Below are 27,019 nucleotides of genomic sequence, written 5' to 3' on the forward strand. Positions count from 1 at the left end.
GGTAGAATTCCCCAGGAAAACCATCCAGGCCTGGAGTTTTGTTTTTTGGAAGGTTGTTTATCACTGATTCAATCTCTTCATTATTAATTGGCCTGTTTAAAAATTCAGTTTCTTCCTGTTTCAGTCTTGGTAGTTTATAGGTTTCCAGGAAGGCCTCCATCTCTTCCAGATTGCTTAATTTATTGGCATAAAGCTGTTGATAAAAGTTTCTAATAATCCTTCCAATTTCATTGGTGTTGGTTATGACCTCTCCTTTTTCATTCATAATTTTATTAATTTGGGTTCTTTCTCTATTCTTTTGGATAAGTCTTGCCAGTGGTCTGTCAATTTTATTAATTCTCTCAAAGAACCAGCTTCTAGCTCTGTTGATCTGCTCTTCTGTACTCCTGGTTTCTAATTCATTGATTTCTGCTCTAATCTTGGTCAACTGCTTCCTCGTGCATGGATTAGGCCTGTCCCTCTGTTGCTGTTCCAGCTTCTTGAGGTGAGAATATAAAAACTGCATTTTAGATTTTTCTATTCTTTTGAGTGAGGCTTGGATGGCTATGTATTTCCCCCTTAGGACTGCCTTTGCAGTATCCCATAGGTTTTAGACCGTTGTGTTTTCATTCTCGTTGGTTTCCATAAATTGTTTAAATTGATTTTTGATTTCCTGGTTTATCAATAATTCCTGAGCAGGATGGTTCTTAGTTTCCAAGTGTTTGAGTTTCTTCCAAATTTTTCCTTGTGGTTGAGTTCCAATTTCAAAGCGCTGTGGTCTGAGAATATGTAGGGAATAATTTCAATCTTTTGGTATCAGTTGAGACCTGTTTTGTGACTCAGAACATGGTCTATTCTTGAGAATGTTCCATGGACATTAGGATAGAATGAGTATTCTTTGGTTCTGGGGTGTAGTGTTCTATATATATCTATGAGGTCCACCTGGTCTAGTATGGCATTCAAAGCTCTTGTTTCTTTGTCGATTTTCTGCATGGGTGCTCTGTCTATTTCTGATAGTGGAGTGTTGAGGTCCCCTACTATTAACGTATTTTTATCTATATGTCTCTTTATTCTGGTTAAGAGTTGGCTTGTGTATCTTGCTGCTCCCCTGTTGGGGGCATATATATTTATAATTGTCATATCCACTTGTTGGATACATCCTTTAAGAATAATATAGTGCCCTTCTGTGTCTCTAACTATAGTCTTTAGTTTAAAATCCAGTCTGTCTGATATGAGAATTGCTACCCCAGCTTTCTTTTGAGGTCCATTGGTGTGAAAGATGGTACTCCATCCCTTTACTTTCAGTCTGAATGTATCTTTAGGTTCAAAATAAGTCTCTTGTAGACAGCAAATGGATGGGTCATGTCTTTTTATCCAATCTGAAACCCTGTGGCGTTTTATGGGAGCATTTAGGCCATTTACATCGTGACTGATTATTGAGAGAGATGATTTTAATGATGCCATGTTGCCAATAAAGTCTTTGTTTTTATAGATTGTGACTTTCTGTTCTGTATCACTCTTGGGGCCTTTTTACTTTTATAGAACCCCCTTAATATCTCCTGTAGTGCTGGTTTTGTGGTTACAAAATTGGTCAATGACTGGCGATTCTGGAAAGTCTTTATTTCTCCATCAATTCTGAATGACAGCCTTGCTGGATAAAGGATCCTTGGCTGCATATTTTTCTCTGAAAGAGCTTTAAAAATGCCCCCCCCCAACCCTTTCTCTCATTCCAGGTCTGTGTAGACAGGTCTGACGTAATTCTGATACCTTTGCCTTGGTACGTGAGAAATTTCTTTGCCCTGGCCGCTTTCAATACTGTATCCTTGGATCTAATATTTGCGAAATGCACTATGATGTGACATGGCGTCCGTTTGTCGTGGTTGAGCTTGGGAGGGGTCCTCTCTGCCTCTTGGACACGAATGTTTGTTTCCCTTGCTAGATTAGGGTAGTTTTCAGCTACAATTTGTTCGAATATCTCTTCTAGACCTCTGTTTTTCTCCACCCCCTTGGGGATGCCAATGATTCTGACATTGGAACATTTCATTGAGTCAGTAATCTCCCGTAACTTACATTCTTGAGATTGGATTTTTTTTGAGTCCAGATTCTATTTTAGCTTTCTTCTCTACTAACCCATCCTCCAATTCGCCGATACGTTCTTCTGCCTCATTCACCCTGGCCGTCAGAGCATCTAGTTTTGACTGCATTTGGCACATAGAATTTTTAATTTCTGCCAGATTCTCTCTCATATCAGCCCTTAGAGATTCTATATTCTCATTAACATTTTCGTTAATACTTTTTTCAAGTCTACACATCATTTTGACCATCGTTACTCTGAATTCCATTTCTGATAATTTGGTTATATCCATATCCATTAGTTCTGTGGCAGAGGCCACAGACTCATTGTCTTTTCTTTGCTGGAGGGGATTTCTCCTCGTCATTCTGATGAGGAGAGGTTGTGGGGTTGTCCAGAGCCCAAATTATTGACCAGGAACCAGGCCGTGCGCCCTTGTTTTATAGGGATCTTAGGGATCTGGGCTTCTTGATTTTTCAGCCTGCCTTCTGGGGGAGGGGCCTGCCGCGCCAATACTCAGTCAACCATGTTTGGGTAGAGTCTCCCTGTCCCCTGCAAGGGGGGATGGGGATGGGCACCCTGTGAGCTGGTGTTTCCAGGCTTTTGTTCTCTGGCGGCTTTCCCTGGCGGTTTACTGTGCCTCTTCTGAGAGTCAGAGCAGCAGCGGCCAAATTTCAGCCTCTGTCACAGAACAGAGGGATTGCGGCCCGTTGTCTACTAATGTTCTGGCCACTTTAACTCCGTTACTGTTGGTGCTGCTCAACCCTGCAGCATCCCGGGATATGCGCCCCACTCCCGGCGTCCCAGCCCTCACTTCCAGGGCTGGTGCGTCTCTGTCCTTTGTGTTTCTAACGCCGCCAGCCGCCCCATGCGCTCCCGGAGCTCCCGGTCTCAGTCTGGTTCCAGTGAGCACCCTGGAGCTCTGGTTTTCAGTCTGGTGGCGCACATTCCCCGGCTCACGGTCTCAGTCTGCTCTCTCGCGGGTGCCGGTCCGCGAGTCCGCCCCCTCCCCCGTGCAGGTGGCTACCGCTTCCCGGCGCCGGATCGCAGCGGCTCCCTCCCCCTTCCGTTTATCTTCCAATATCTGTGTGCGGTTTCACGGCTCCCTGCTTCGTACCTCAATACTCAGCGCTGGAGATGTTCATTTGTAGAGATGCAGATGTATCTTCCTGCATCTCAGGCTGATTCCGTGGATGTTCAGGCTGGTCTGGTACCTATCCAGCTCGACTCAGGGGACCGGCTGGAAAAGGGGTCCCCTACTCCTCCACCATCTTAACTCCCGCCCAGGAAACCATTTTCTGATTGCTCTTCCCGTCTGTGTTCAGCGAGGCAAGCCTCTGCCCTTCATTCCCCCCAACCTCAGCTCTAGGCACACATTATGTTCTCTCTTTCTGGGCCGTTAGGGCAGCACATCTCACTGATCCAGAGATGCAAGGGTTTGAAACGGCCTGTTTTCCTTTATCTCAAAGAACGGGTTCTAGCCTTGCCAAGTGTTGCAGCCAGTGACTGAATTTATACTTTCACAGGTATTTCGAAACCCAGTGAGACACAGTTTTTAGGGTTGGTTCCTGTATCAGTTTCCTGAGGCCGTTGTAAAGGTGCCTTCAGCTGGGTGACTTCAACGACAGACCGTAGACAGTCGCTGACTCACAGCTCTGGAGGCTGCAAGTCCAAGATCAAGGTGTGGGCACGACTGGTTCCTTCCGAGGGCTGAGGGAGAGTCTGTTTCATGCCTCGCCTCCCAGCTGCTTAGGTCCTCAGACGTTCTCCCTCAGCCTCGACACGGGCTTCTGTCTGTGCACATCTGCCTTTGTGCCAAATTTCTCCTTTTTCTAAGGACACCAGTCCTCTTAGATTCGACCCACCCTGATGGCCTCACCTTACCTTGACTGGATCTGTAAAGACCCTATTTCTAACTAAGATTCTATTCTGAGGGACTGTGGGTTATAATAAGCATATCTTTTGGCGAGGGGACACAATTCAGTCCATAACAGTGCCAAACAGAAAAGCAAATTTGCCTATTTCATCCTGCCTCTCAGTCAGAATTCCCTTCAACTTGAATGTTTGCCTCTGCCCACAGAGGCAGAGACTTTTGAAATCTCACCTGATATTTGCCGCCATATGGTCTGTTGAGGGAAGTTTCTTGGTAAAAGCAGTTCAAATACTGTTCTAGTAGTTACCAGAATTCACAGCTAAATTAAATGTGTAAACCGGACACACACATTTATGTTCCACTTTTGATGATTAAGGTAGGATCATCATCTCCTCCTCCTCCTCCTCCTCCTCCTCCTCCTTCTCCTCCTCCTACTCTTTCTCCTCCTTCTTCTTCTCCTCCTTCTCCTCTTCCTTCTTCTTCTCCGTCTCCTTCTCCTCCTTCTTCCCTTCTTCCTCCTCCCCCTCCTTTTCCTCCTTCTTTATCTTTAGTTTAGACTTTTGTCCTGACAATCAGTCTGATGGAGAGAAATAAGGCCTTTTCTGAATTGAGCTCCTATCAATCAATGTCAAGGGCCCAGCTTGGAGACTAAGTCTAAGTGTTTCTTCTTCAGTAGAGAGGGGATGCCAATCGCCCCATAAGGTTGAGCTCTGAGCTTCATGTCCTGTAGTGAGGGAGTCCAGCAAGGATGTGTGAGGAGATAGGCAGGAGGAGACAAGGCAATGAGACACACGTCATGACGGTGGTCACTCTCCAGAGCAGAGAAGCATATTAAGTAGGTTTCAAAGCAAAGGCAAAAAAGGAGCTTTTGCTCCACTTTTCATCTAGAACCCCAAGAGGAAAATGCCCCGTAGGGTATCTATTTCCATTGGCAACAACCTGGGGAAGCCACCTCAGAATGAAATTAGCTTTAGTGTCGTGAAATGTTTAGCCACAGGTTGAGTGTGAGTTCAGCTCCCTGGAAGCTCCCTCAGCCACCATGTGGCATGGAAGATTCCCTGTGCTCTTCACTGGCCAAGCTTGGAGGGGCTGACACTGTGGGGGCAAAACGACCCTGTAGCAGAGGGGTAAAGGTGGAGTTTCCATACGTCCTACTTTGTTTTCAAAAGACCCATTTTATGCTTGCAACCCTGTCTGAATTCTTTCCTTTCACTCTCAAAGTCATCCTGGCTTAGACAGGAAAGTATATGGTCTCCCTGGGGAAGGGGCTCTAAGCCAGGCCAGAGAGCGGGCAGGAGTCACAGCCACGCCCACACCATAGAGAACCTGCAACACAAGCAGAATGTGCAGTGGGCTGGTCACCAGAGGAGTCCACCCTCCGCTGGCCAGCAAAGAACCCAGCTGAGTTCACTGGTTCTGAAGCTCCCTGCAGTCCTCCCAGTGGCTAGAGGGACAAGGAACACAGCCATGGGCCCAAGGACAGGATGAAGACCTTCACAGCCAGATCCAAGCTGTTCCCCTTTTCTGGACTCTGATGTCCTGGGTGGAAAACCACCATGGAGGAGATCAGTCTGAAGGACAGGACAGCTGAAAGACTGGCCATTTCCCCACCTGATAGGGCATTACCCAAAGAGATGCAATGTTATATGTCAGCTTCTAAAAAGGTAAATTGGCTTGTCATTGCCCTGCATTGGGAGTAGAAGGCTAACATGCAGAGAAGACAATGACCAGAAGCCCATTAGGATTTTTTATTTCTTCCCAGCCAGGAAAATTTTGTCTCAAGAGCTCTGCAACAGACCTTTTATCACCTCTCGTTGACAAGACTTGGGTCCATGTGCTCTCTCTAAACCATTCACTGGGTGTTAGCCCTTCTGGGTTCTTGAAGAAGCAGATGCCAAGACAGGATTAGATATGCAAGACATTTCAGAATGGAATTCCCCTGAGGAAGAATCAAGATAGAGCTGAGAGAGGCAGGGAGAGCTGTTTGGCTGCAGGGAAGACCTGACCACAAACGGAGGAGAGAGGGATGGAAGGACAGTTGGGTGGGAGCGTCTTAGATTGGAGAGCGGTTCTAGAGAATTCAGCAAGGCTGCAGGGGAGGCTCTGAGCCAGAGTCATCTATCATACGATACAGTGTCTCCCAGGAAATGGCCTGCTTCAGACCCCCTGGGTGGAAGCAGCTCACGAGGAGCTGGACCTGGGACGGGCACTGCTGATCAGTTACACTCTATGAGGTTGTATGAGCAAGAGGTGCATTCTTGTGGGCCCCACACCTGGTGAGGCAGCTGTGCCCGCCATGATCACGTGGGACAGTTAGGCATTATGGAAGACACATGGGGGAGGAATGAGCACCAGAACAAAAGTGAGCCTTTGGCAGGATGGGAAAGGGAAGTGGATATTGGTCAGCAATTAAACACATCTGCTCCAATAAGGTCATCTCTTTATGGAGAACATCTGGTTTTAATGCTTTTTCTTTCTTTTCTTTCTCTTTTTTCCTTTTCTTTTTGGTGATAATGGGTGGGACTCCACAAACCATTTCAGTCCCTCTTAGGCTTATTGATTTATTTAGAGTTCTATTTTTGAACCAGTTTTGAAATTTATGTTTTGCTAGAGAAGTATCCAGTTCATCCAATTCTTTCAAACTTTTCAAATGTAATTTCCATATCATTAAAAAAATCTCATTATACCTGTAACTATGTCTCAGATTCCACTGGTTCCTTGGTCTAATTTTTGTTTCGTTCAAACCATCCAAAGATTTGTCTCTGAGGCATCTAAGAACCAGATTTTCATCTGATTAACTCAGAGTTTAAAATCTATTCAATTTATATAAATTTTTATTTTTGTTTCTTTCCTTTATCTTCACATGAACTTATTTTGGTTTTATATTTTTGGCTTCTAGAGCTCAATTATTAATTCATTTTATTTTCAACCTTTCTTTTCCTCTGTTACATGCACTTAGGACAATCAGTTTTCCCATACAGAAGCTCTTAATTTTGTTATAGTGTAAGCTATCAATTTTTAGCTTTATGGTTAGACTATTTCTATTTGTATGCTGGGAAATCTTTGCCTCATTCAGGGTCATGGAACTATTCTTCTTTGTTTGCTTCTGGAAGACTTATCGTTTCACCTGTCATATTACAAGCTATGATCAACCTGGAGTTGATTTTTGCACACGTTATGCAGTAGAATCAATATCTCTTCCCATATGACTATCCAATTGACCCAATTGACTGAAAAGACTGTCCTTTCCCCATTTGTCTTAAAGCCCAAACTGTTATGTGTGTGCTGATCTGTTCCTGGACTCTATTCTGTTTCATTGGTCTGTCTGTGCAGTACCATTGTGACTTAATTACTGCAGCATTCAAACAAGTCTTGATATTTACTAGTGTAAGTTTTCCCACTTTGTTCTTGAAAATGATCTTTGATATTCTTGACTCCTTGCATTTCCATATCAAGTTTTACGTATGCCTGTCAATTTTTATCAGTTCTTCTGGATTTTAATTGGAATTGTGTTGAATCTTTATGTCAGTTGGGAGAGAATTGAAATTTTCCAATACCAATTTTTCCAATCCATAAATATGGTATATCCATCCATTTTTATTTAGTTTAAAAAAATTATCTCAGTAATGTTTCTGATTTTTAATGTTTATGTCATATATCTTTTATGAATTTATTCCTAGTTGTTTGTTATTTTGATGTTATTGTAAATGGCATTTTTTCATTTTCCATTTATTTATGCCAAAGTTATAGAAATTAATTGACTTCTGTATATCGGCCCTGTATTCTTACTATATTCACTTATAGTAATAGTTTACAGATTCTTTTGGATTAGGTACATACACAATTATGACACCTGCAAATAAATTTTGTTTCTTCTTTTCCTATCCTTGTATATTTTATTTATTTTTCTTGCTATTTTATACTACTTAGAATTTTGATATGATATTGAATAGAATTAGTGACAGCAGCTATGCTTGTCATGTTTCTCATTTCAGGGGCAAAGGGCTCTGTAATTCTCCGTCATGTATGATGTTTCTATAGAATTTTTGATAGATATTTTATTTGATGAAAGAAATCTTTTTCTAATTTGCTTCCATTGTCATATATAAGTGTGGAATTTTATCAAATGCTTTTTCTACATCTTTTGAGGGAATCATATGTTTTTTCCTTTATTTTTTGGTTTGTTTTTCCTTTAATATACTGAATTACATTGATTTTTAAAAGTTAGACCCATCTTACCATCCTGTAATAAACTTCACTTGGTCATTATCATTATTATAATATATTAGTAGTATTTACTTATTAGTATTTATTATTTTATTATTAACAAAAATACTCATATATCAGTGGGTATAACTTTAAATTATTTTATTTATGATTTTTTGGTAGCTATGTCTGCAAGAGATTTTTTTTCCTCTCATGTATTCATATCAGGTCTTGGCATTAATTTATACTGGCTTTATAAAACAAGGTTAGAAGTATTTCTTCAGTTCTTATTCTCTGCAACAGTTTGTATAAAATTGGTGTTATTCTTTAAATATTTGGAAATATTCAGCAGGAAATTTTTAGAAGTATGCATTCAGTGTCTTTAAAATATACAGAACTATTCAGATTTTTAGTTTCCTTTTGTGTCAGTTTTGTTTTGAGAACTTTGTCTACATTTTACTGCACTTCATAGATATTGTATTTTTTTTTTTTACAAATTGCCACAAAAGTTTGTGGCAATTCCGAGTCAAACAAGTCTATTGGCACCATTTTTCCAACAACATTTGCTCATTTTGTGTCTCTGTGTCATATTTTGGTAATTCTCATAACATTTCAAACGTTTTCATTGTTACTATCTTTGTGATGGTGACTTGTGATCTGTGACTACAAGTTGCTGAAAGCTTAGATGGTGGTTGACATTTTTTAGCAAGAATGTATTTTTTTTAAGATTTTTCTTTTATTTTTAAGTAATCTCTACATGCAACTTGGGGCTTGAACTCACAACCCGAGATCAAGAGTTGCATGCTCTTCTGTCTGAGCCAGGCGGGTGCTCTGCAATAAAGTATTTCTAAATTAAGGTACATACATTGTTTTCTTAGACATAATGCGACTGCACACTTAATACACTACATCATATTGTAAACATAACTTTTGTGTGCACTGGGGAACCAAAAAATTTGTTTGACCCACTTTATTGTGATATTTGCTTTACTGCAGTGGTCTGGAGTGGAACCCATGATATCTCCAAGGTGTGCCTATATTTCAACTAACTTTTTAAAAGTTATCGGCAGAGATTCTTTTCATAGTATCCATAGTATCCTCTTACTATTTCTTCATTGTCTCCAGAATCTGTAGTGAGTCCTTTTTTTTCATTCCTGATACTGATTTTTTGTCCCTTCTTTCTTTTTAACTTGATCAGTCATATTGGAGGGCTATTGCTTTTATTAGACTTTTCACAGAAACACCTTTTGGCTTTATAACCTATTTTAATGTGGTTTCCTTTCCATATCATTAATATCCACTCTCATCTTTATTATTTCCATCCTCCCACTTTCTCTGGATTCAATAAACTTCCTGTTGTTAACTTTTTGAATTGGCTGTTTAGGTCATGGATTTTCATCCGTTTCCCCCCGCCATAACACGTGTATTAAGTCTATGAATTTCACTCCAACCATGCCTTGTATTTCATTCCACAAATTTTGGTATGAAATCTTTCCCATCATCATTCAGTTAAATTGTGTTGTAATTTTCATAGTGATATAGTCTTTGATTTATGGAATGTTTAGAAGTGTCTTATCCAAGTATGTAGACATTTTCTAGTAATCTCATTATTACTTTATAGCTTAATTCCACTGTAGTCAAAGAACATACTCAATATTATGTCATTTTTAAAAAAATCTGTTGAAACTTAATTGGTGGCTCAGAACATAGCAAATATCAGAAGATATGATGCATCATCTTCTGTTGTAGGATACTGTTCACATGTCAAATTGATCATGTTATTATTAATGGTTTTATTAAAAATAGTAACCTACTGGTTTTTGTCTGCTCATTCTAGTAGTTACCATAAGAGATACGGTAGAAGTGGCACTGTGACTGTACCTTTGTCTAATTTTTTTCTGTTCTTGTTAATTTCTAATTATTTATCTTTGAGGTTAGGTTGTAGGTACATTAACATTTAGAGTTGTTACCTCTTCTAGTGACACGACTGTTTTTACCATTATGAAACTATTTTCTTTCAGCACTTTGAGAATATCTCTCCATTGTCTTCTGGCTTCCATTAATTCGGTAGAGAAGTCAGCTGTCAGTCTTAGTTTTGTGTCTTAGAAGGTAATGTGTCTTTTCCTTTGTCTTCTTTTAAGTGTTTTCTCTTTGGTTTTGGTTTTCATCAATTTGTGATGTAATTAGTGGCTTTCTTCTGCTTGAGGTTAGTGATGCTTCACAACTCTGGCTTGGTATCCACCATCAATTTTGGAAGAGTCTCATTTATTGCCTCTGCAGATATAGTTTCTGTCCCATTCTCTGTGTTCTCTTTTTCTGGGACTGTGGTTATACTTTTATCTCTCATGTCTACTTTCTACTTCCTTCTTTTCTGTCCATTTACTGATTCTCTCTTCAAGTGCATGTAATCCAGGGGCCAGCAGATCCTGGTCAGCAAGCTGATGACCTATCTTTGTAAGTGGAGTTTTACTGGGACACAACCACTACCATTTGTTTAAAGATTGTGGCTACTGGGGCACCTGGGTGGCTTAGTCGTTAAGCATCTGCCTTCAGCTCAGGGCGTGATCCCGGTGTTATGGGATTGAGCCCCACATCAGGCTCCTCCGCTATGAGCCTGCTTCTTCCTTTCCCACTCCCCCTGCTTGTGTTCCCTCTCTTGCTGGCTGTCTCTATCTTTGTCAAATGCATAAATAAAATCTTAAAAAAAGAAAAGATTGTGGCTGCTTTTTCACTATACGAGACACTTTGAATAACTGCCATGGGGACAATATGGCCTGAAAACTATAATGTTTACTGTCTGGTTCTTTATGAAAATATTTGCTGAACTCCAGTCTAGTCCACTGTCAAGTCTGTCCCTTGAGATACTGACTTAAATTATTGTGCTTCGTACTTTTACAATTGTCATTTTATTTTATTTATGTTTATTTATTTGTGATTTTATTTTATTATTTGAGAGAGAGAAAACGCACATGAGCAGGGGGGAGGGGCAGAGAGAGAGGGAGAAGCAGGCTCCAGCAGGGAGCCCGATGCACAGCTCGGTTCCAGGACCCTGGGATCATGATCTGAGCTATAGGGAGACACTTAACTGACTGAGCCACCCAAGCACCCTGCCATTTTATTTTTATTGTAGCTTCTTTGTTTCTAGTGAGATTCTCTGTCTTGTCATTTAGTTTCTTAAGCATTTTAACCATCGTATCTTAGCCCAGGCTGTCTAAAAACCAGAGCCCTAGGAGCTAGCCCTGTGCTAACATTGCCGTTTTAAGACTCTGGGACTGGTATGGAGTATTGTGAAACACCATCTGAAGCCAAAGCTAGAGTTGCAGGGAGCGGGGGCAGTTTACCCAGGTGATGCCAATATCTGGATGTTCTATAATTCCATTTATACTCTATTGCTCCACCTTTTTGGGTTGTTATTATTATCTTTTTTGTGTGCCTAGTTATTTTTAAGTTTAGCTATGTATAGTAGATGAAAGATTATAGATATAATTTGAGACTGGATTAATTTCTGCTTCGGGAAGACAGGTTAGCAGCCAGTTACCTTCAGCCAACAAGGAATTGAAATAATTGGAACTTGGCCCTCACTCCCTTTGAAAATTGGTCTACTTCCAGTTCACACTTTTTCCTAGGATAGTGCTTTTTGGGGTCTCAGTTGGGCACCCAGGGCATTTACCGGTACCGCCTCAGCTTTGGTGGGTCTTGAGCTCCAGTGTTTGCTCTCAGCCACACGAGTCTGATGACAGGTCTGCTCAGCTTCTCAGGCACTCAGTCACCACTTGCATGATGGAAAATGCCTTCAGCAGAAATGTGGTGCCAGAGGTGGTGCCAAATGCTATGCTCACTTCTCTGGGCTTCCTTTGTGTCTGGGATCTTGGCCCTGCAAATACTCACTAGGATGGTAGGTCTCTGGTGCCTTCAAATACATTAAAAAATATTTTCGGCAGTGTTTTTACTTATTCTCACTGGCAGGGTTCATCAGAGACGTTCTTCCATAGCCAGAGAAAAATCCTTTACAAGTGTTTGGTGCCTCTGCGACAGCCATGCTCCCACCACCCATCCTGCCTCCCCTCTCCCACAACACATCTCGTGCTGGAGTTTTTATACTGCTTTATAATCAGATACATCAAAATATTATTTTTCAGTCAACTCTTATTTACATTTATGAATAAGCTTTACTGAGTGATTTCATCATTACTGCTTATTGCATCCATCACCTTCTTCTGCTTTTATATTAGTTCTTGTTCAGTACCTTTTAGTAGTTTCTCTTTCTCTCTCTCTCTTTTTTTCCAGTGAGGGTCTCAAGGGGTCAAGTTTCGGTCATCTTGTGTCTGAAAATATCTTTATTTTGACATAGTCATCATAGGACTATGATGATAATTTGATCATAGATCATTCATAGACTGATAATTGATATTTGATTGTTGGTTAATAACTTATGGAATTCTAGGTAAAAAGTTATTGTTCCTTATCACTTTGAAGGCATGATTTTGCTTTCTTGCGTCCAGTGTTTCCTGTGAGAAATCGGGTGCCTATCTGATTCTCGCTGCATTGTAGGTAATCATATTTTTTTCTTTCTGATAACTTTAAAGATTTTTCTTTATCCCAGCTGTTGTACTTTTTAAAAATGTCTGCTCAGAACTTGTTGAACATTTTTGAATTGAGCACACCTGTCTTTCTCAAGGTCTAGGAAATTTTCAGCAATTAAATATCACCTCTTCGTTATTTCCTCTGTGTCTCTGGCTTGAACTCTTTATGTGTGTTGGCATTTCTGGATCGATCCTGCATGAACTCAACTTCTTTTTCCTTTCTTTTTCTCTTTTTGTTGCATTCTGGGAGTTTCCCTCCATTCATTCATTTGTTCGATCAGTAGGGAAGAAAAGAAGAAAAGTTGGGGGGAGAAGTTGCTGCTTCAGTGTGGTCCCTCAGCCGTGCCTTCCCTCTGCTCACTGCGCGCAGTGGTGCCCCTCCTCCTCTTTAGTTCGATGCTGGAGCCGTCGTGCGTAAAGACCACGTGTGTGTGTATGTTTGAGTTTCTGTAGTTGTGCTTTCAGAAGACCTTTTTGGAAGGATTTGCTTCAAGATGTTATTACTGAAAGTGTAAGAATCCCAATTATGCGCCGTGTTGCTGACACACCCAGACTGGCTCAGTCCTGGCTCCCATGGAAATTAAAATCAGATGTATCAGGTAGAAAAGAGAAGTTACACAAACAATTCTACCTACACTTTTGAGAACTCACTCCCAGGCATGGAATCATCTGGAAAGATGACTCCAGGGAGACTGGTTCCAGATCTTCTGTGCCCCCATGTGTGAAAAACCTCAATGAAATGTTATCACATGTTACAGTTTTTGGCATCTTCACATGCCGTAGTTTGTTGTGATGGGTCTGTGATTGTCAGCAGTGGTGAGATAGGTCCATCGCGTATGGAAAGGTGTGGAAAGCACTGGCTCGTTGTATGCAGACACGTGATCACAGTTCTCTCTGTCCAGACCAGGTACACCGTGGCCAAGGACAGTGTGGTCCAGTTCTTCTTCTACCAGCCGATCAGTCATCAGTGGCGACAGACCGACTTCTTTCCCTGCACTGTAACATGCGGAGGAGGTGAGACACAGACTTTATGCATGCTTAGGGCTCAGACTAGAAATGACACACTTGTGTTTTTTGAAGCTGACTTGACAATTGGCGTGGTAACTGGGGACGTGTAATCACAGGGCATCTTACTCAGCCATTGGAATGTGCTGGTGTTCCCGAACGCGTGTTTGCCTTTGTTCTTGAAGACAGCTGAAAACGGGATTTGGAAAACACCTTTTACTTGTAGCAAAGAGCTGGAAACCTGTTTACATGAGTTCTTGTATTTCTTGTTTTGATTGTCTTTAAAGCATGCATTATTTTTAGTTTTCCACGGAAAACCTGAAAAACAGAGAGACCACGTCACTTGCCCAGTCTGACCGAGTTCATGGATGTGTTGGTTCTAACGTTGAGATTGCCACGCTGTCCTCCCTCGGGTGCCAGCGCAGAACTTACCAGAGGGAGAAAGGGTAGCTGTGAAGTGGTGGGGGGACTCCTGCTTACTGCCTGCTTTGTTCAGGGATTTCACAGACAGGTCAGGGAGGCTCGGGGCCAAGTGTAACCCGGGGCTGCACACACGTGCTACACGTGTGTGCAGCCTCAGGTGGAGGCCGATCATCTGTTTCACATGGAGAAAGCATCTGCCTGGAGGAAATGAGGCCCCCGGAGCCTCCCTTGACATAAGTCTCTCTTAATGAACTGAAGTTTTAAATTGGAGGTAAATGGTTCTAAACCGGTGCCCACCCAAGAACCACAGTGACTAGAATTGCTGCAGGGACCTCATGCTGATTCTTCCCCTAAAAGCACCAGACAGCAGTGCTGGGCATTTACATGTACCAAGCCATGGGCCAGGGCACTCATCTTCACACTTACTCTTCCAAACAACCTTAAGAAAGGTCTCTTTTCATGCCTGTTTTTATGAATGAGCAATGGAAACGTGGAAAAGGTAAAGAATGGACTCCCGTGCGCTCAGTGAGCAAACAGCATGGCCAGGATCTGATTCCAGGTCCATCTGATGCCAGAGCCCCATGCTCTAGATGACGTGGCCCTTGTGTCTCCTGAGAACCGTCTACCACCCCTGGCAGCAGGTCAGGGCACGCAGGCTCAGGTAGGGCTGTGTTGGAAGGACTGCAATAAATCGTCCTCCTGCAGCCCAGCCCAAGTCAGCCCAGCCCCAAACCATGTCTTCCGTGCGGGGCTATCGAATATGAGCTTGTTTAGAGGGTCACAAACTGAGTGCGGAGTCTGCCTCTTCTCCTCTAAACCACAGGCTTATCAAGGAGGGCTCCTCAGCCAGGGTCAGGCTCCCACGCATATGTATGTCAGACCTCTCTCTTCTGCGATTTCGGCTCCCAGTGAAAGCAGGAGGCAGGTGCTTTTGTGGGGAGCACCAAGTAGCACAGACCCCAGAAGGAGCTTGTGTTGCCGGGAATGGAAGAGAAACGATCTGGAGGTTAAATGGGGCTCTAGAGACAAGGTAAAAAGTTAACCTTCCCAGTTAGTTCTTCTTGGGCCAGGCATGGGCACTAGACCACGAGGTTATGAGCCTACAGCAGTGGTTCTCAAAGTGGGTTCCCTGGACCAGCAGCAGCAGCGTCACGTGGGAACTTGCTGGAAATGCAGATTCTTGGGCCCCACCCTGGACCTACTGAATCCGAAACTCTGGGAGTGGGGCCTGTCCCTGCAGGAGATGGTGGTGCACGTTCCAGGTTAAGAACCACCACTCCCTAATGTTTTGGGTATTAGCTGTAGCTGTTTTAACCTCACTGCTTTTACCGTATCTGTGTTATACCCTTGCAGTATGAGTTCTGGTTTTTTCTTTAAATGGACCTTTTAAAAATTTAAATAAACATATTCACAAAAAAGGATCTAATACAAGCACCTCAAAGTGGTAAACTGTGATCTCTTGCCATAAATTGAACACAATCACAGAAATGAATGTGATAGAAACAAAACGCTGGAGATCGTCTCTAAGTCCGTGCCAGGCCTCACGTTCTCTCAGTCTATTCTCAATTCCCCCTGAAAGTGAAAACGTGTTTTGTTGAATATGATAAGCACTGTTCCAGGCAGAAACTCCTTCAGAGCTTTGAGTCACCAACACGGCCACAGTGACCGCAAGGCAGTTCTTAACAACACATTTGATCTCGTTGAACGCTGATTGAGGTCAAACAGCTTTTGGAATCGAAACCGTGATCTGCGTCAGTTCCATGAGTCTCTCCAAACCTGGGCCTCAAGCTCATTTTGGCCAAATGTGTTCTCTAAAAATTGCGTGACGATATTTACATCAAGAGGCAGTGTGGCTGCAGAGCTCAGGTCCTGGGAACCTGGACTCCCTTCTTGGCCTCGCCACGACTTGGCTCTGAGCCTCAGTCTGCTTATCTGTAAAGCAGGACGATCACCCTCTCCAGCATTGTCGGGGGACAAAACGACAGGACACGTGCTAAGGAGCCTCATACGGTGCCTGGCAGTTAGTGGGTACTTGGGAAATACCTGTTATGTCAGAGTCTAGGCAAACCTGAATTTTGTTAAAAATGCCTCTGCATAATCTAGAGAGTTCTGGCCATCCCCTCCCCCCCGCTCCTGGCATTCTCTGGGGATGAGTTATGAGATATAGACATGACTCGGTGCTTATAGTAGAGATCTCTCAGGGGGAGTGGGACATACCTAGAGATCCCCTCCATGTACATTTTATATCCAGAAGCAGAATCCCACCACCTAGAGTCAGGTGGGCCATGGCTCCTGGGAAGACAGAGTCTCTCATGGACCCCAACATAAAAGCAAAGAGCTGGTGGGGCTTTTTTTATTCTTACTCAACAGGAAGACAAACATCTTTCTTTTCAATTTATTTGCTAACTCTCACACCCCGTTATTCAGAGACGTTCCCGTGTAGACACATAAGAGAAAAGAGAAGCTTTCCACTCTGGGAGGGACACTGATAATGGGATTCAGCTTAGTTCAGTTGGTTAAATTCTTGGGAGGAACACAGATGTGTCTCATACTTGAGTGCCAAAGGAAAGACACAGCCCGGGTGGAACCGTAAATGGGAGCACCCAGCCGTGAGACTGCCCGCCAAAGATAGCGGTGGTTGTCAGAACAGAAGGGAGGCTTCACACTGCTTGTGGGGTGCCCCTTGCAGCCTGCCATTTTGTGCCCACTGGCAGAATTGCAGCACATTTGTTCATAGTATAGGAAGGGAATCTACCTTATTTCCTTTGCTTTTAGTTATCTCGGTACTGCCATAAAATTAAAGAGGAAATTAATTGTCTCTCCTTAAATTATAAACACCTGTATGATTTTTTTTTGGTCTCCTAGAAGTATGTTTCCATTTAGAACAAAGATTTTTCTTTGATTCAAGAAGCTGTAGTCTCATTCTGTTCTTGTGTTGGAGGAAATAAAAACACACACATAAAAACCCACAAGGAAAGCATTTCCAGAATTTAATTATATTAGTAATCAAGTGTACATGATTTATGTAAATGCCATTTCTGAGTTTTTGGATAATCCGGCGAGTTAGTTCCGTGCTCCCTAAGGTACTTGGATGGACTTTCCTGGTCTTGTCTGCAGTCATCCACGTGGGACTCTTAAGATCAGTCTGGAGAAAATTCCGGGATCGCCACTGCCACCTGATATTGTAGACGCTCTGGTAGATATTGGCACCCGAGTAACATTTTATTGACTCCATTTGGATTTTCGTTCTTGTGGTTTCAACCTTGCTTTTTATAATGCATACCAGCCTGTCCTCCTGCACTCAGCTTCCATCCAAGCCGTGGCTTGCAGAACGCTGTCTAGTGGTTTATAAAATCAGATTCCTCTCGACAATCAGGCCCTTAAATGTATTTTTAGACCTTTCGACCAATTGGCTGAGACTGAGAGCTTAGCTTGGGCTTTTTTTTTTTTCTTTTTTTCCTGAAGAGCTCATTCTGGTTTTGAAAAATTGCCTTTCTTTTTTTTTTTAACTTAACATGACACTTATGTAGTGACAGGAAACCTGGAATCAGGTCTTTCAGGAAATAGAAGCATCATTTTGTGAGTTTTTACAATTTACAGCACTCACCCATTTGAAATGTTACTCGTCAGTGACTACAATTTGAATTTAATAGAATCGAAAGTGAGTCCTCATCCCTTCCCCTCTGAAGGCTTGTGAGGCAGGGGGTGGTAGAGGGGATGGGTTTTGTTCCTCCCTGTATAGACAGTGCTTTCTTCCCCAGTTAGAGAAGTTTGTTGGCATCGGAAGTGCCCCAGGCTCCCCAGGACAGCAGAAGAGTAACACATGGTGTATGCCAGCAGTGGGATATTATGCGATGGGAGGAAACACCAGCCTCACATGTGGGTAGCTGTCAACAACGTAACATTGAGAAAAGTAGAAAATAGAACAAGATTTAAAATACCTATTTGGCTAAAACAGATACAAGCAATGTTACATGAGGCAGGTGCACATTTAAGAACATATAAACAATGAACAGGTGTCTCTGGGGGAACCGGGGTGGGGGAGGAGACAGGCAAAGAGGGGAAGCGTGAGGAAAGAAGATGGGGGGTCTGACACGGTGTCATGGGGACAGTCAGGAGATGGGCCAGTGATTGACCTTCTGCCCCAAGGTTCAGGCATTCTATAAAGGAGTTTGCTGTAACTTTCTCGCTAAAAGTGCTAAGACCGCCACCATCAGTTCAAGTAATCATTCCTGATCTTGGCCACACATGCTAGTCATTTTAGAAAAACCTGAAGATCATTTAAAAAACAAAAAAAAGCCAATTTCCTGGACCGAGCCACAGCACTTCTGGCTTAATTGGACCACAAAGGGACCCAGGCACTGGTATGGGCTAGAAGCTCCCAGGGTTCCGTTGAGTAGCCAGGGATGAGAACCACTGAGTGAAGTTTCTTAAGGGGAAAGAAAAAAGGGCGTGGCAAGGGATCACTGCCACGTGAAAATGACGCCATGCCTTATTCAGACTTGCCTTTTTCCGTTAGGTTATCAGCTCAACTCAGCTGAATGTGTGGATATCCGCCTGAAGAGGGTGGTGCCTGACCATTACTGCCACTATTACCCCGAAAACGTGAAACCCAAACCCAAACTGAAGGAATGCAGCATGGACCCTTGCCCGTCGAGGTTTGCATCCCCACCCATAGTTTTCACTCTAAATAGAAACAAATCAAGTGTGGCCGAGACAGAGCAGTCTTTGCGGAGTGACATTTGCACCGCGTGACCTTGAACACACGCTGGGTGATGGGTGGCCGTTACCTGCATTTGTCCCCCTGCTTAACAGGGAGTAGGCTCACCGGCTCACGCGGTCCAGGGCTCTCCTGTCTGGCTGTGCGTGCCTGTGCTCGGAGAGTTGCCTCTTCATAACGACCCTCTTTGAGCATTTCCTGGACACACAATAGGAAAGCTCTCTTCGTCCAAGTACGAGGTCTTGTCCATCTGCTAGTCATAAATATCTTGAACTCACCATTTTCACTTTTAAACTGGGTCACCCATTACCACGTTTTGACTTTTGAAGTGTTCACGTTAAATTCGGTATAAATAATGCATTGTGCAAGGAAGTGAAAAGGTTTAATGCCAAAGCAGAAAAGCTATGCATAAACTATCCCGTTGCATAATTTAGTACCTGCTGACTTGGATTGCCTGGGGAAGTTTCCTGGCTTTACTACAGTATCTTAAAATAACAGCACAGTATCAAGTCCCAGAATGGCCCAGACATAGGCCAGCTGGCTGGGGCAGAAGTGTGCGAGTGGAAAAGGAAGCGTTCTCAGTGGATTTCATTTCCTATCACTGAGCTGCCCATTTCCTGTAATCCCAGGTGAACATAATTATTCATAGAGACCTTTTCAAAGGACAAATTCTATGAAATAAAATGTTTCTCTGAAGATTCTACTAATAGGATAGTGTGTTAATATCATTAATAGATTATATCGAAACACTTTTTCAGATGATAAAAAAACAGATTTATCTAAATTAAGAGACACTCTTTCCTTTGAGTAATCCATACCACTAGTTTCTGTGTTTTCATAGAACTGGGGATGGCATGTGCCAGAGATGTGGCTAAAAATCAAAAAGATGGTGGCTTTGGGAAGAGTTCACAACACTTGGCATAGTTTTCAATATGAAAGAGCTCTCTGTCTTTGGGGTTGTTAAATTCGTAGTGATGAAATTAATGAATGTGTTAGTTGATTGAGAAATGACATTGTCACAATGATTTCATTTGTAGCGATGGATTTAAAGAGATCATGCCCTACGACCACTTCCAGCCTCTCCCTCGGTGAGTCACGGGTTTGCTTTTTCCATTCTGCAGTTTGCTCTAAGCAGTTTGCAAGGAACTGAATCCTATCTAGCAATAGTCTAACATGTAAGAGGGGTAGCTAGTAGATCCTTTACAGAGAGCTAAGGGAAAGCAGACTTCAACTCCATGGTAAAGAAGACCTGCCTTAGAATTAGGTGGCATGTGCTCCCTCGAACAGTGACGTCTCCCGTCACTGGAGGTATCAAGCACGGCCTCGAGGACTGGCCATGATAGAGGGAGCTCAGGCGTTGCAGTTGGTCAGAAATTTGAATCCCCTGTGACATCTGGATGACTGGTTTCTGACTTCAGTTTCTTTGAGTCTCTGGTAGTATTGTCCGTTAGTATTTACAGTGGAGAGACGGTTTAAAGACTGCTTCACACTCTGTATGGAAACCAGTGCAGTTCTCAGAACGGCCCCGTGCAGGGGCATGAGGGAGGATGTCGCATCCTTCCTGCCTGCAGCCTCAGGGTCAGAGGAGTGAAGTGCCCTGTGACTGTAGACGAAAGTCTCATGACTCCAAGTCCTCTGTGCTTTCCACTGAACGACAGCCGGCCTCTCTCACCTTTGCAAGCCTGAAACAGACAAGCAAACGACACATAAATAATGTGTTTTTATTTGTTTGCTTTCGAGCTGGGAACATAATCCTTGGACTGCGTGCTCGGTGTCCTGCGGAGGTGGGATTCAGAGACGGAGCTTCGTGTGTGTGGAGGAGTCCATGCACGGAGAGATTCTGCAGGTGGAGGAGTGGAAGTGCATGTACGCACCCAAGCCCAAGGTCATGCAGACCTGCAACCTGTTCGACTGCCCCAAGTGGATCGCCATGGAGTGGTCCCAGGTAAGGTTTGAGGCCAGGACACTTGTCATTAAATCTCAGATTTTAATGAATGCTGGCTGGGTGTTACTGATCCTCTTTTCATGTACCCCCTAAAAGATGTTTGCAAAGTTATATATCCCTTCACATATATTAAGGTTGACATCTAAAATTTTTTTAAAGATTTTATTTGTTCATTTATTTGAGAGGAGGGGGAAGGAGCAGAGGGTGAGGGAGGAGCAGACTCCACAACGAGTGCAGAGCCCACCACGGGGCTTGATCCCACGACCCTGAGATCATGACCTGGGCAGAAACCAACTGAGCCACCCAGGTGCCCCAACATCTAAAATTTTTGTGTAAGTTTAAATAAAAAGTATCAAAGAATGTCATTTCTAACATGTTGGGAATGCTGGCATTTTAAAAATAAAACTGTTATGACATTTTAAAAAATGTGTCCAGTAGAATGTAAATGTCATGTTGATTTCTACCCTTGCCATCTTTCCCTTCAAAAACACTTGGAGAAGTTCTTCTTGAACAATTTGGATAGTTTGCGTTTTTTCCCCTTGAGCTCGCACTTTCAATCCACTTTCCCCATAGAAATTTATCCTACAGTAATGTACCTTTGTGTTTTATAGTCTTTTATTGATTACACTATTCTACTTTTCTCTAAGAAGATATGTATAGCTATTGAAATCAATTAATTTTATTTTATTGGAAATGAATTTATTTTCATTTCCTGTGATCTTAAGTCTCTATGTATTAGAAATTGTTATTATCAAAACAACATAAATAGATTTCAAATTTTGGTAAACAATTTTACACCTAAAAAGTAAATTTTTAGTTGAAATCAATCTGTCTAGAAGATGAGGGGGGCTTGAAAAAATAGTCTGTTGCCAGAATGAGACATGGGTTCAGCAGTAATTTTATTCTTAATTTTTACTGTGGATTTCTTGGTTTGGTTTGTTTTACATATACACACTGGGAAAACTTGTTCATATAAATAAGTAGACTGAGATGGGGGGATTTTATTATAGCAAGATTATCCAGGGGGCACCTGGGTGGCTCGGTTGGTTAAGCATCTGCCTTCGGCTCAGGTCATGATCCCAGGGTCCTGGGATTGAGTCCCACATTGGGCTCCTAGCTCAGCAGGGAGTCTGCTTCTCCCTCTCCCTCTTCTGCTCCCCCTGCTTGTTCTCTGTCTCTCTCTCAAATAAAGAAAGAGAATCTTTAAAAAAAAAAAAAGATATTCAGTTCTTGAACTCCTGAGTTATGTGCCAAAAATCACGTCGTGATCTATCATCAGAAATCAACATTTTTACTTCTGTAACCTGCAGAGCTCATTTTCAGCTCTTAGAGGTCTCATCCATATGTTTGTGTTGGCTTTAGAGCTTTTATACCACAACCCCACACCCTCATCAATATCATGATTTTATCATCACTCATAGTTTCAAAACAGAGGGTTGTTATCCAAATCATCTCATTTACCTTTCTTGGATATTGATACTTTTCTTTTCAAAAATCAAATACATTCTCAATAATGATAATTTACTATCATTAAGGATACATTCAGCTCCAGAGAGGAGTTCTGGAAATTTAAATATTGACCATATTGTTGGGGTTAATGTCCAGCTTCCTGGGGAAGCTACACAGAAGGAAATAATACTCCTTTGGACTGACCAATTCTGGTATAGCTATACCTTATAATAATACCATTTTCTTTCACTTTGGGCAGAAGTTTTGTTTCTTTCTTGACCAATATGCAACAGCCTCTCAGTGTCATATATATTTCAAGTTGATAAATCTTGGGGTCGGCGAGCCAGTTTCCCAGAAATAGGGTCTAATCTCAAATCTCACTCAGTTCATTAGAATGTTTGTTCGGTTGGTCGTAAGAGTGGCAAGATGAAATCAGAAATTCTTTTTTTTTAATCCTTATATTTTAAAATTCCAGGATAGTTAACATACAGTGCTGTGTTCATTTTAGGAGTATAATAGAGTGATTCAACACTTCCATACTTCACCAGCGCCCATCATAAGTTCCCTCCTTCATCCCTATCGCGTATTTCCGCCATCCCGCCACCCACCTTCCCTCTGGTAACCACCTCTTTGCTCTCTACTGATACTTTTTTTGGAGATGTGAATTTGTTGAAAAGGCACCCGCATCCTGTGAAACTTGTCTGTGACCATGCAGAAAATGTCTACAGACTTAAACAAAGAATCTTGGAGCTTGATGAATCAGTGGCAAAGTCATGGTTTTGGCAATAGGAGGCTTGGGATGGAATTCCACTCGGCCTTTGGGAACTCTGTGACCTTGAGCAAGGTCCTTTGGTGGCGGGCTCTTTGCTCATCTGTCGAATGGGAGTGATGCTAGTGAGCTGCAGGTGTGTGGGACGGTTAGTGAGGTCACACCTGCGGGGCAGTGCCTGGCCCTTCGTGGATGCCCAAGGGCTCTCAGCCCCTCTTATGGATGGATCCAGAATTGCTTAGGCCTGAAGTTTATACACTTTGGGTATGACTCTTGAAGAAGAAAAGATGCAAAATATTGGGTATCCAAGTGAATTTTTGTTTAGAATAATCAAAGAAATTGCAAGAAATCACAAATGTTTAAAAACTGACAATGACCCTAATGTGAACTCTGGGCTTTAGTTAATAATAATGCATCAGTATTGGTTTGTCAGTTTTAATAATTGTGCCACACTAACGCAAGATATCAGTAATAGGGGGAACTGTGGGGAGGGGTGGGGGCATATCAGAACTCTGTACTGTCTGCTCAGTTTGCCTGTAAATATAAAATGATCCTAAAAAATAAAGTCTATTAATAAGAAAAACCCACGTATGTATTCACACGTATATTCACCAACATATGTAGATAAATTGAAAAGATATCCTAGATTTTCATGACATGAAAATACTCCATTCATCAGCAAGAGTGCCTTCCAAATCATAAATAAATAATGCAAGAAAAAATACAACACGAACTTCACATGAAAATTCAGAAAAAAACTGCAAAATATTTTTATTAATTCTAACTACTTGATATTTCTATAGTATTTTTTCCTAACCATTTTGGCTAAATGCTCTTTGGTGGCCCTCTTCATATGATCACAATTTTGTAAGATCGATTTCTATAGACAGAAGAGAAAGATAATTCTCTAGTGTGATTGATCAGAATTTGATTTTTTAATTGATAGTTTTAAAAAGTTTTTTTTTCATTCTCACAAGTTGTTTTGGATAACGTCCTAAAAAAATTTTAGTCAAATTCGAGAAAAGTTGTGTCAAGTTTCTTTCATGTTTGAGCAGAAAGATTTCAGGGCACTTCAGTTTTTCTTGTGCCATGACCTCATCTGAAATACTTTTCAAATTGGGAATTGGAAGGAGGCCTTGCAAAGGAGGGGCCCTGAAACATAAGAATCACAGGAAGTCAGCTTCTACCCCCTTCTTTTCATGGTTGCCTGGTGGTCTTTTGTGTTTAATAGTCATGTCAATGAGTGGCTCTCCTTGGCATGAGTCATTAATACCTTTGTGGATCTGTTCATGAGCAAGAATTTCACTGGCTTCTCCTTTCTTCTTTGAAGTGCACGGTGACTTGTGGCCGAGGGTTACGTTACCGCGTGGTTCTGTGTATCAACCACCGTGGACAGCACGTTGGTGGCTGCAACCCACAGCTGAAGTTACACATCAAAGAAGAATGTATCATTCCCATCCCGTGTTATAAACCAGAAGGTAAGTTTGTGATGCGTGTTGACGTGAAATCAAATGGTGTTTTCCAGCTCTCATTCGAATATTGTAGCATTTCCATTCAACTTTCTCAAAAAGTGGATCCACCCACAGATGCCAGTAGACCCGTCCACCTTGGTAAGGAAGATGGCCCGATGCGATTAAGTGATCTGGGAGAAAACTGAGCTCCTATTGACTCAGTGTGTATGGAGTGGCTCCTATCCATCTGGGCTCGTACGAACATTTCTTGGTGGACATAGAATAATTTAACGTAATCCCTGTTTTGAAGAAAAAGAAGTAGGGTGAACAGGAAGAGAAAAAGGTGGCATGGGGGTAGAAAAGGAGAAGAAGGATAAAGAGAAAGAGGAGCAGGAAATGTCCCCCAGGGTTCTCGTTCTTTGTTCCCACAGTATTTTATACACATTCTTCATTGTGTGTCCTGTCACTGCTATAGCATGAATGAAGACTTTCAGCTCCCAATCTAGACCTCCACATGCTTCTAGAGTTTCTTTTGTTGTTTCTATTTGTTCCACATGAATTAGCAGAAATGGGTAGCATCCATGGGCAGGAAGTCTTGGCATCAGCTCTCAGATATACGTTCCTCTCTAGACAGAGTTATTGCCATATACTTTAGTGACGTAGTTCCAACCCTATGACAAGTTATTTCCTGTCTGGAAATGAAAGGGGGATTATTCCCACCTGTTAGTGCCAAGAAGTCTTCCTTCTTATCTTAGAAAGGATAGTAAAATGCTCCTTCCTTATTTCTGGGTTCATTGGTCATACAAATAGCCTTACAATGAACCACTGAACAAATATTTATTTACTCTGTCTACCGTCCAGAAAAATCACTGGTTGCCATGAAGGGGACCAGTCATGGTTATAGAACTTTCACCGGTGAAATCTTTTCTTCTTCCTGATGCATTTGATGGCACTCTTGTAGCCATGTCCTCAGCACCTTCACTTGCCCCACAGCGGTACCAAATGATTTCCTTTCTTATTTCATAACTACTGTTTCTGTCTTCATAGCTTAGGAGGCCTAAAAGGACAGAAAGGGGCATGCATCTTGCTCCTGCTTGATGGTTGTAATTGGTAATGAGCTCCCTCAGCAACTACAACAATAAAAGTTTAAGTAAACCAGAGCACAGATTCCCCTCCTCCCAACTTTCCAAACATCTATGTGATTTGATTTTCTCTAGTGATTTCTTTATTCATGGGCAACAAGAATTCGTGGGCAACAAGAAAGCAAGCTGATATGGTTGAAGTAAGAGTTTGCTATATAAACAGCACAGGTTGGTGTTGGTTTATAAAAGGGACTTTTATGTTCACTTGGAGAACATGTCTGACTGTGCTGTGGGATCATCTGGTCGCATTTGGATAATGTGTTAATTAAAAAAATATATGACAGAAATGTCTGGTTCACCCCAGAAGCCGCTTCATGTGCTAAAAGACTCAGCTTGCGTTTGCAAAGCATGGCTGCTTTATTGATGAAACCTTCAAATAATGATCATGTATCCAACTCCCTTAAGCTTGTTGTTTATGTTCCTTTTTTCTTAGAAAAAAGTCCAGTGGAAGCTAAGTTGCCTTGGCTGAAACAAGCACAAGAACTAGAAGAGACCAGAATAGCAACAGAAGAACCAACGTGAGTCCAGGGCCTTTTATGGGAGTAATCAGGGCATAGCCAGTTAACATGATATATGTAATTTTTGTACTCATTGGAGTACAATGATACATCTCAAATCCAAATGACCTGAATTTTCAGGCTCTAGAGAGCTTGAGCTGGCTAGAATTCTTCTTTATTTCGCAATTCAGCAGTCCCACTTTGGCAGTATTTGTGAGAAGCACATAAAAGAACAGTGTTTGTTAACTCAAAGCAGACCCAGTGATCTGTTACAATTAAGAGATTGGGGATAATTCCTAGATCTAGATTAACACATATGATTTGACCAAGGCCCATGACGATATTATACAAATAAATCAATCATTCCATGGTTAAGTCATGGCCAATTGCTATAAAACCAGTTTCACTGAAATGCATAATGGTGGCCTGAGTGATTATAAGGAGAAATCCCAGAGCTTCTATGGCTTGGAGCAATGGAAAGAATATGGTGGTATGTATCTTGGAGCCTAGAACCATCCCTTTTAACTATGTGACCTTAGACAAGTCTTTAAGTTTTCTATGTCTCATCCTATAAATGAGCAGGTTGGACTTGATCTCTCCAGGGTCCGTTCCAACAAAAATCCAGTGACTTCTCTCCATGTGTGATTTGGCAAATCCAGAGTGTAATGGTGTCAGTGGAAATTGAGAACCAAGAACAAATCAAAGAAACCTCTGGACGCAGAGGGATAGGGATCTAAAGAGAGTGAGGAATCAAAGGTGCTCTGAGATTTTTCATCTAGGAGTCTAGAAGAATGACAGCACCAATGACAGACTCAAGTAATTGGACAGGATAGCTGATTCTCTGTCAGACACGTCAAGTCTGTGGTGCTGACAGGCTATTTACCAAGAGAGCATTCACAGAGTGTT

General features: G+C 42.1%; 1 protein-coding gene across 2 annotated transcripts in view; it reads left to right on the forward strand.

The window, feature by feature from the left end:
* Positions 1 to 27,019, forward strand: part of ADAMTSL3 (ADAMTS like 3) — a 331,832-nt gene that overhangs the window by 185,712 nt on the left and 119,101 nt on the right. For both annotated transcript variants that reach the window (XM_026510570.4, XM_044388448.3), the window contains 6 exons: positions 13,615 to 13,726; positions 18,660 to 18,798; positions 19,898 to 19,948; positions 20,601 to 20,805; positions 24,354 to 24,501; positions 26,050 to 26,134. In XM_026510570.4, coding sequence (XP_026366355.2) covers positions 13,615 to 13,726; positions 18,660 to 18,798; positions 19,898 to 19,948; positions 20,601 to 20,805; positions 24,354 to 24,501; positions 26,050 to 26,134 — 740 coding nt within the window. The remainder of the gene's footprint in view (positions 1 to 13,614; positions 13,727 to 18,659; positions 18,799 to 19,897; positions 19,949 to 20,600; positions 20,806 to 24,353; positions 24,502 to 26,049; positions 26,135 to 27,019) is intronic.

This window comes from Ursus arctos, unplaced genomic scaffold (assembly GCF_023065955.2).
Source record: "Ursus arctos isolate Adak ecotype North America unplaced genomic scaffold, UrsArc2.0 scaffold_28, whole genome shotgun sequence".
In the NCBI taxonomy this organism is placed as follows: domain Eukaryota; kingdom Metazoa; phylum Chordata; class Mammalia; order Carnivora; family Ursidae; genus Ursus; species Ursus arctos.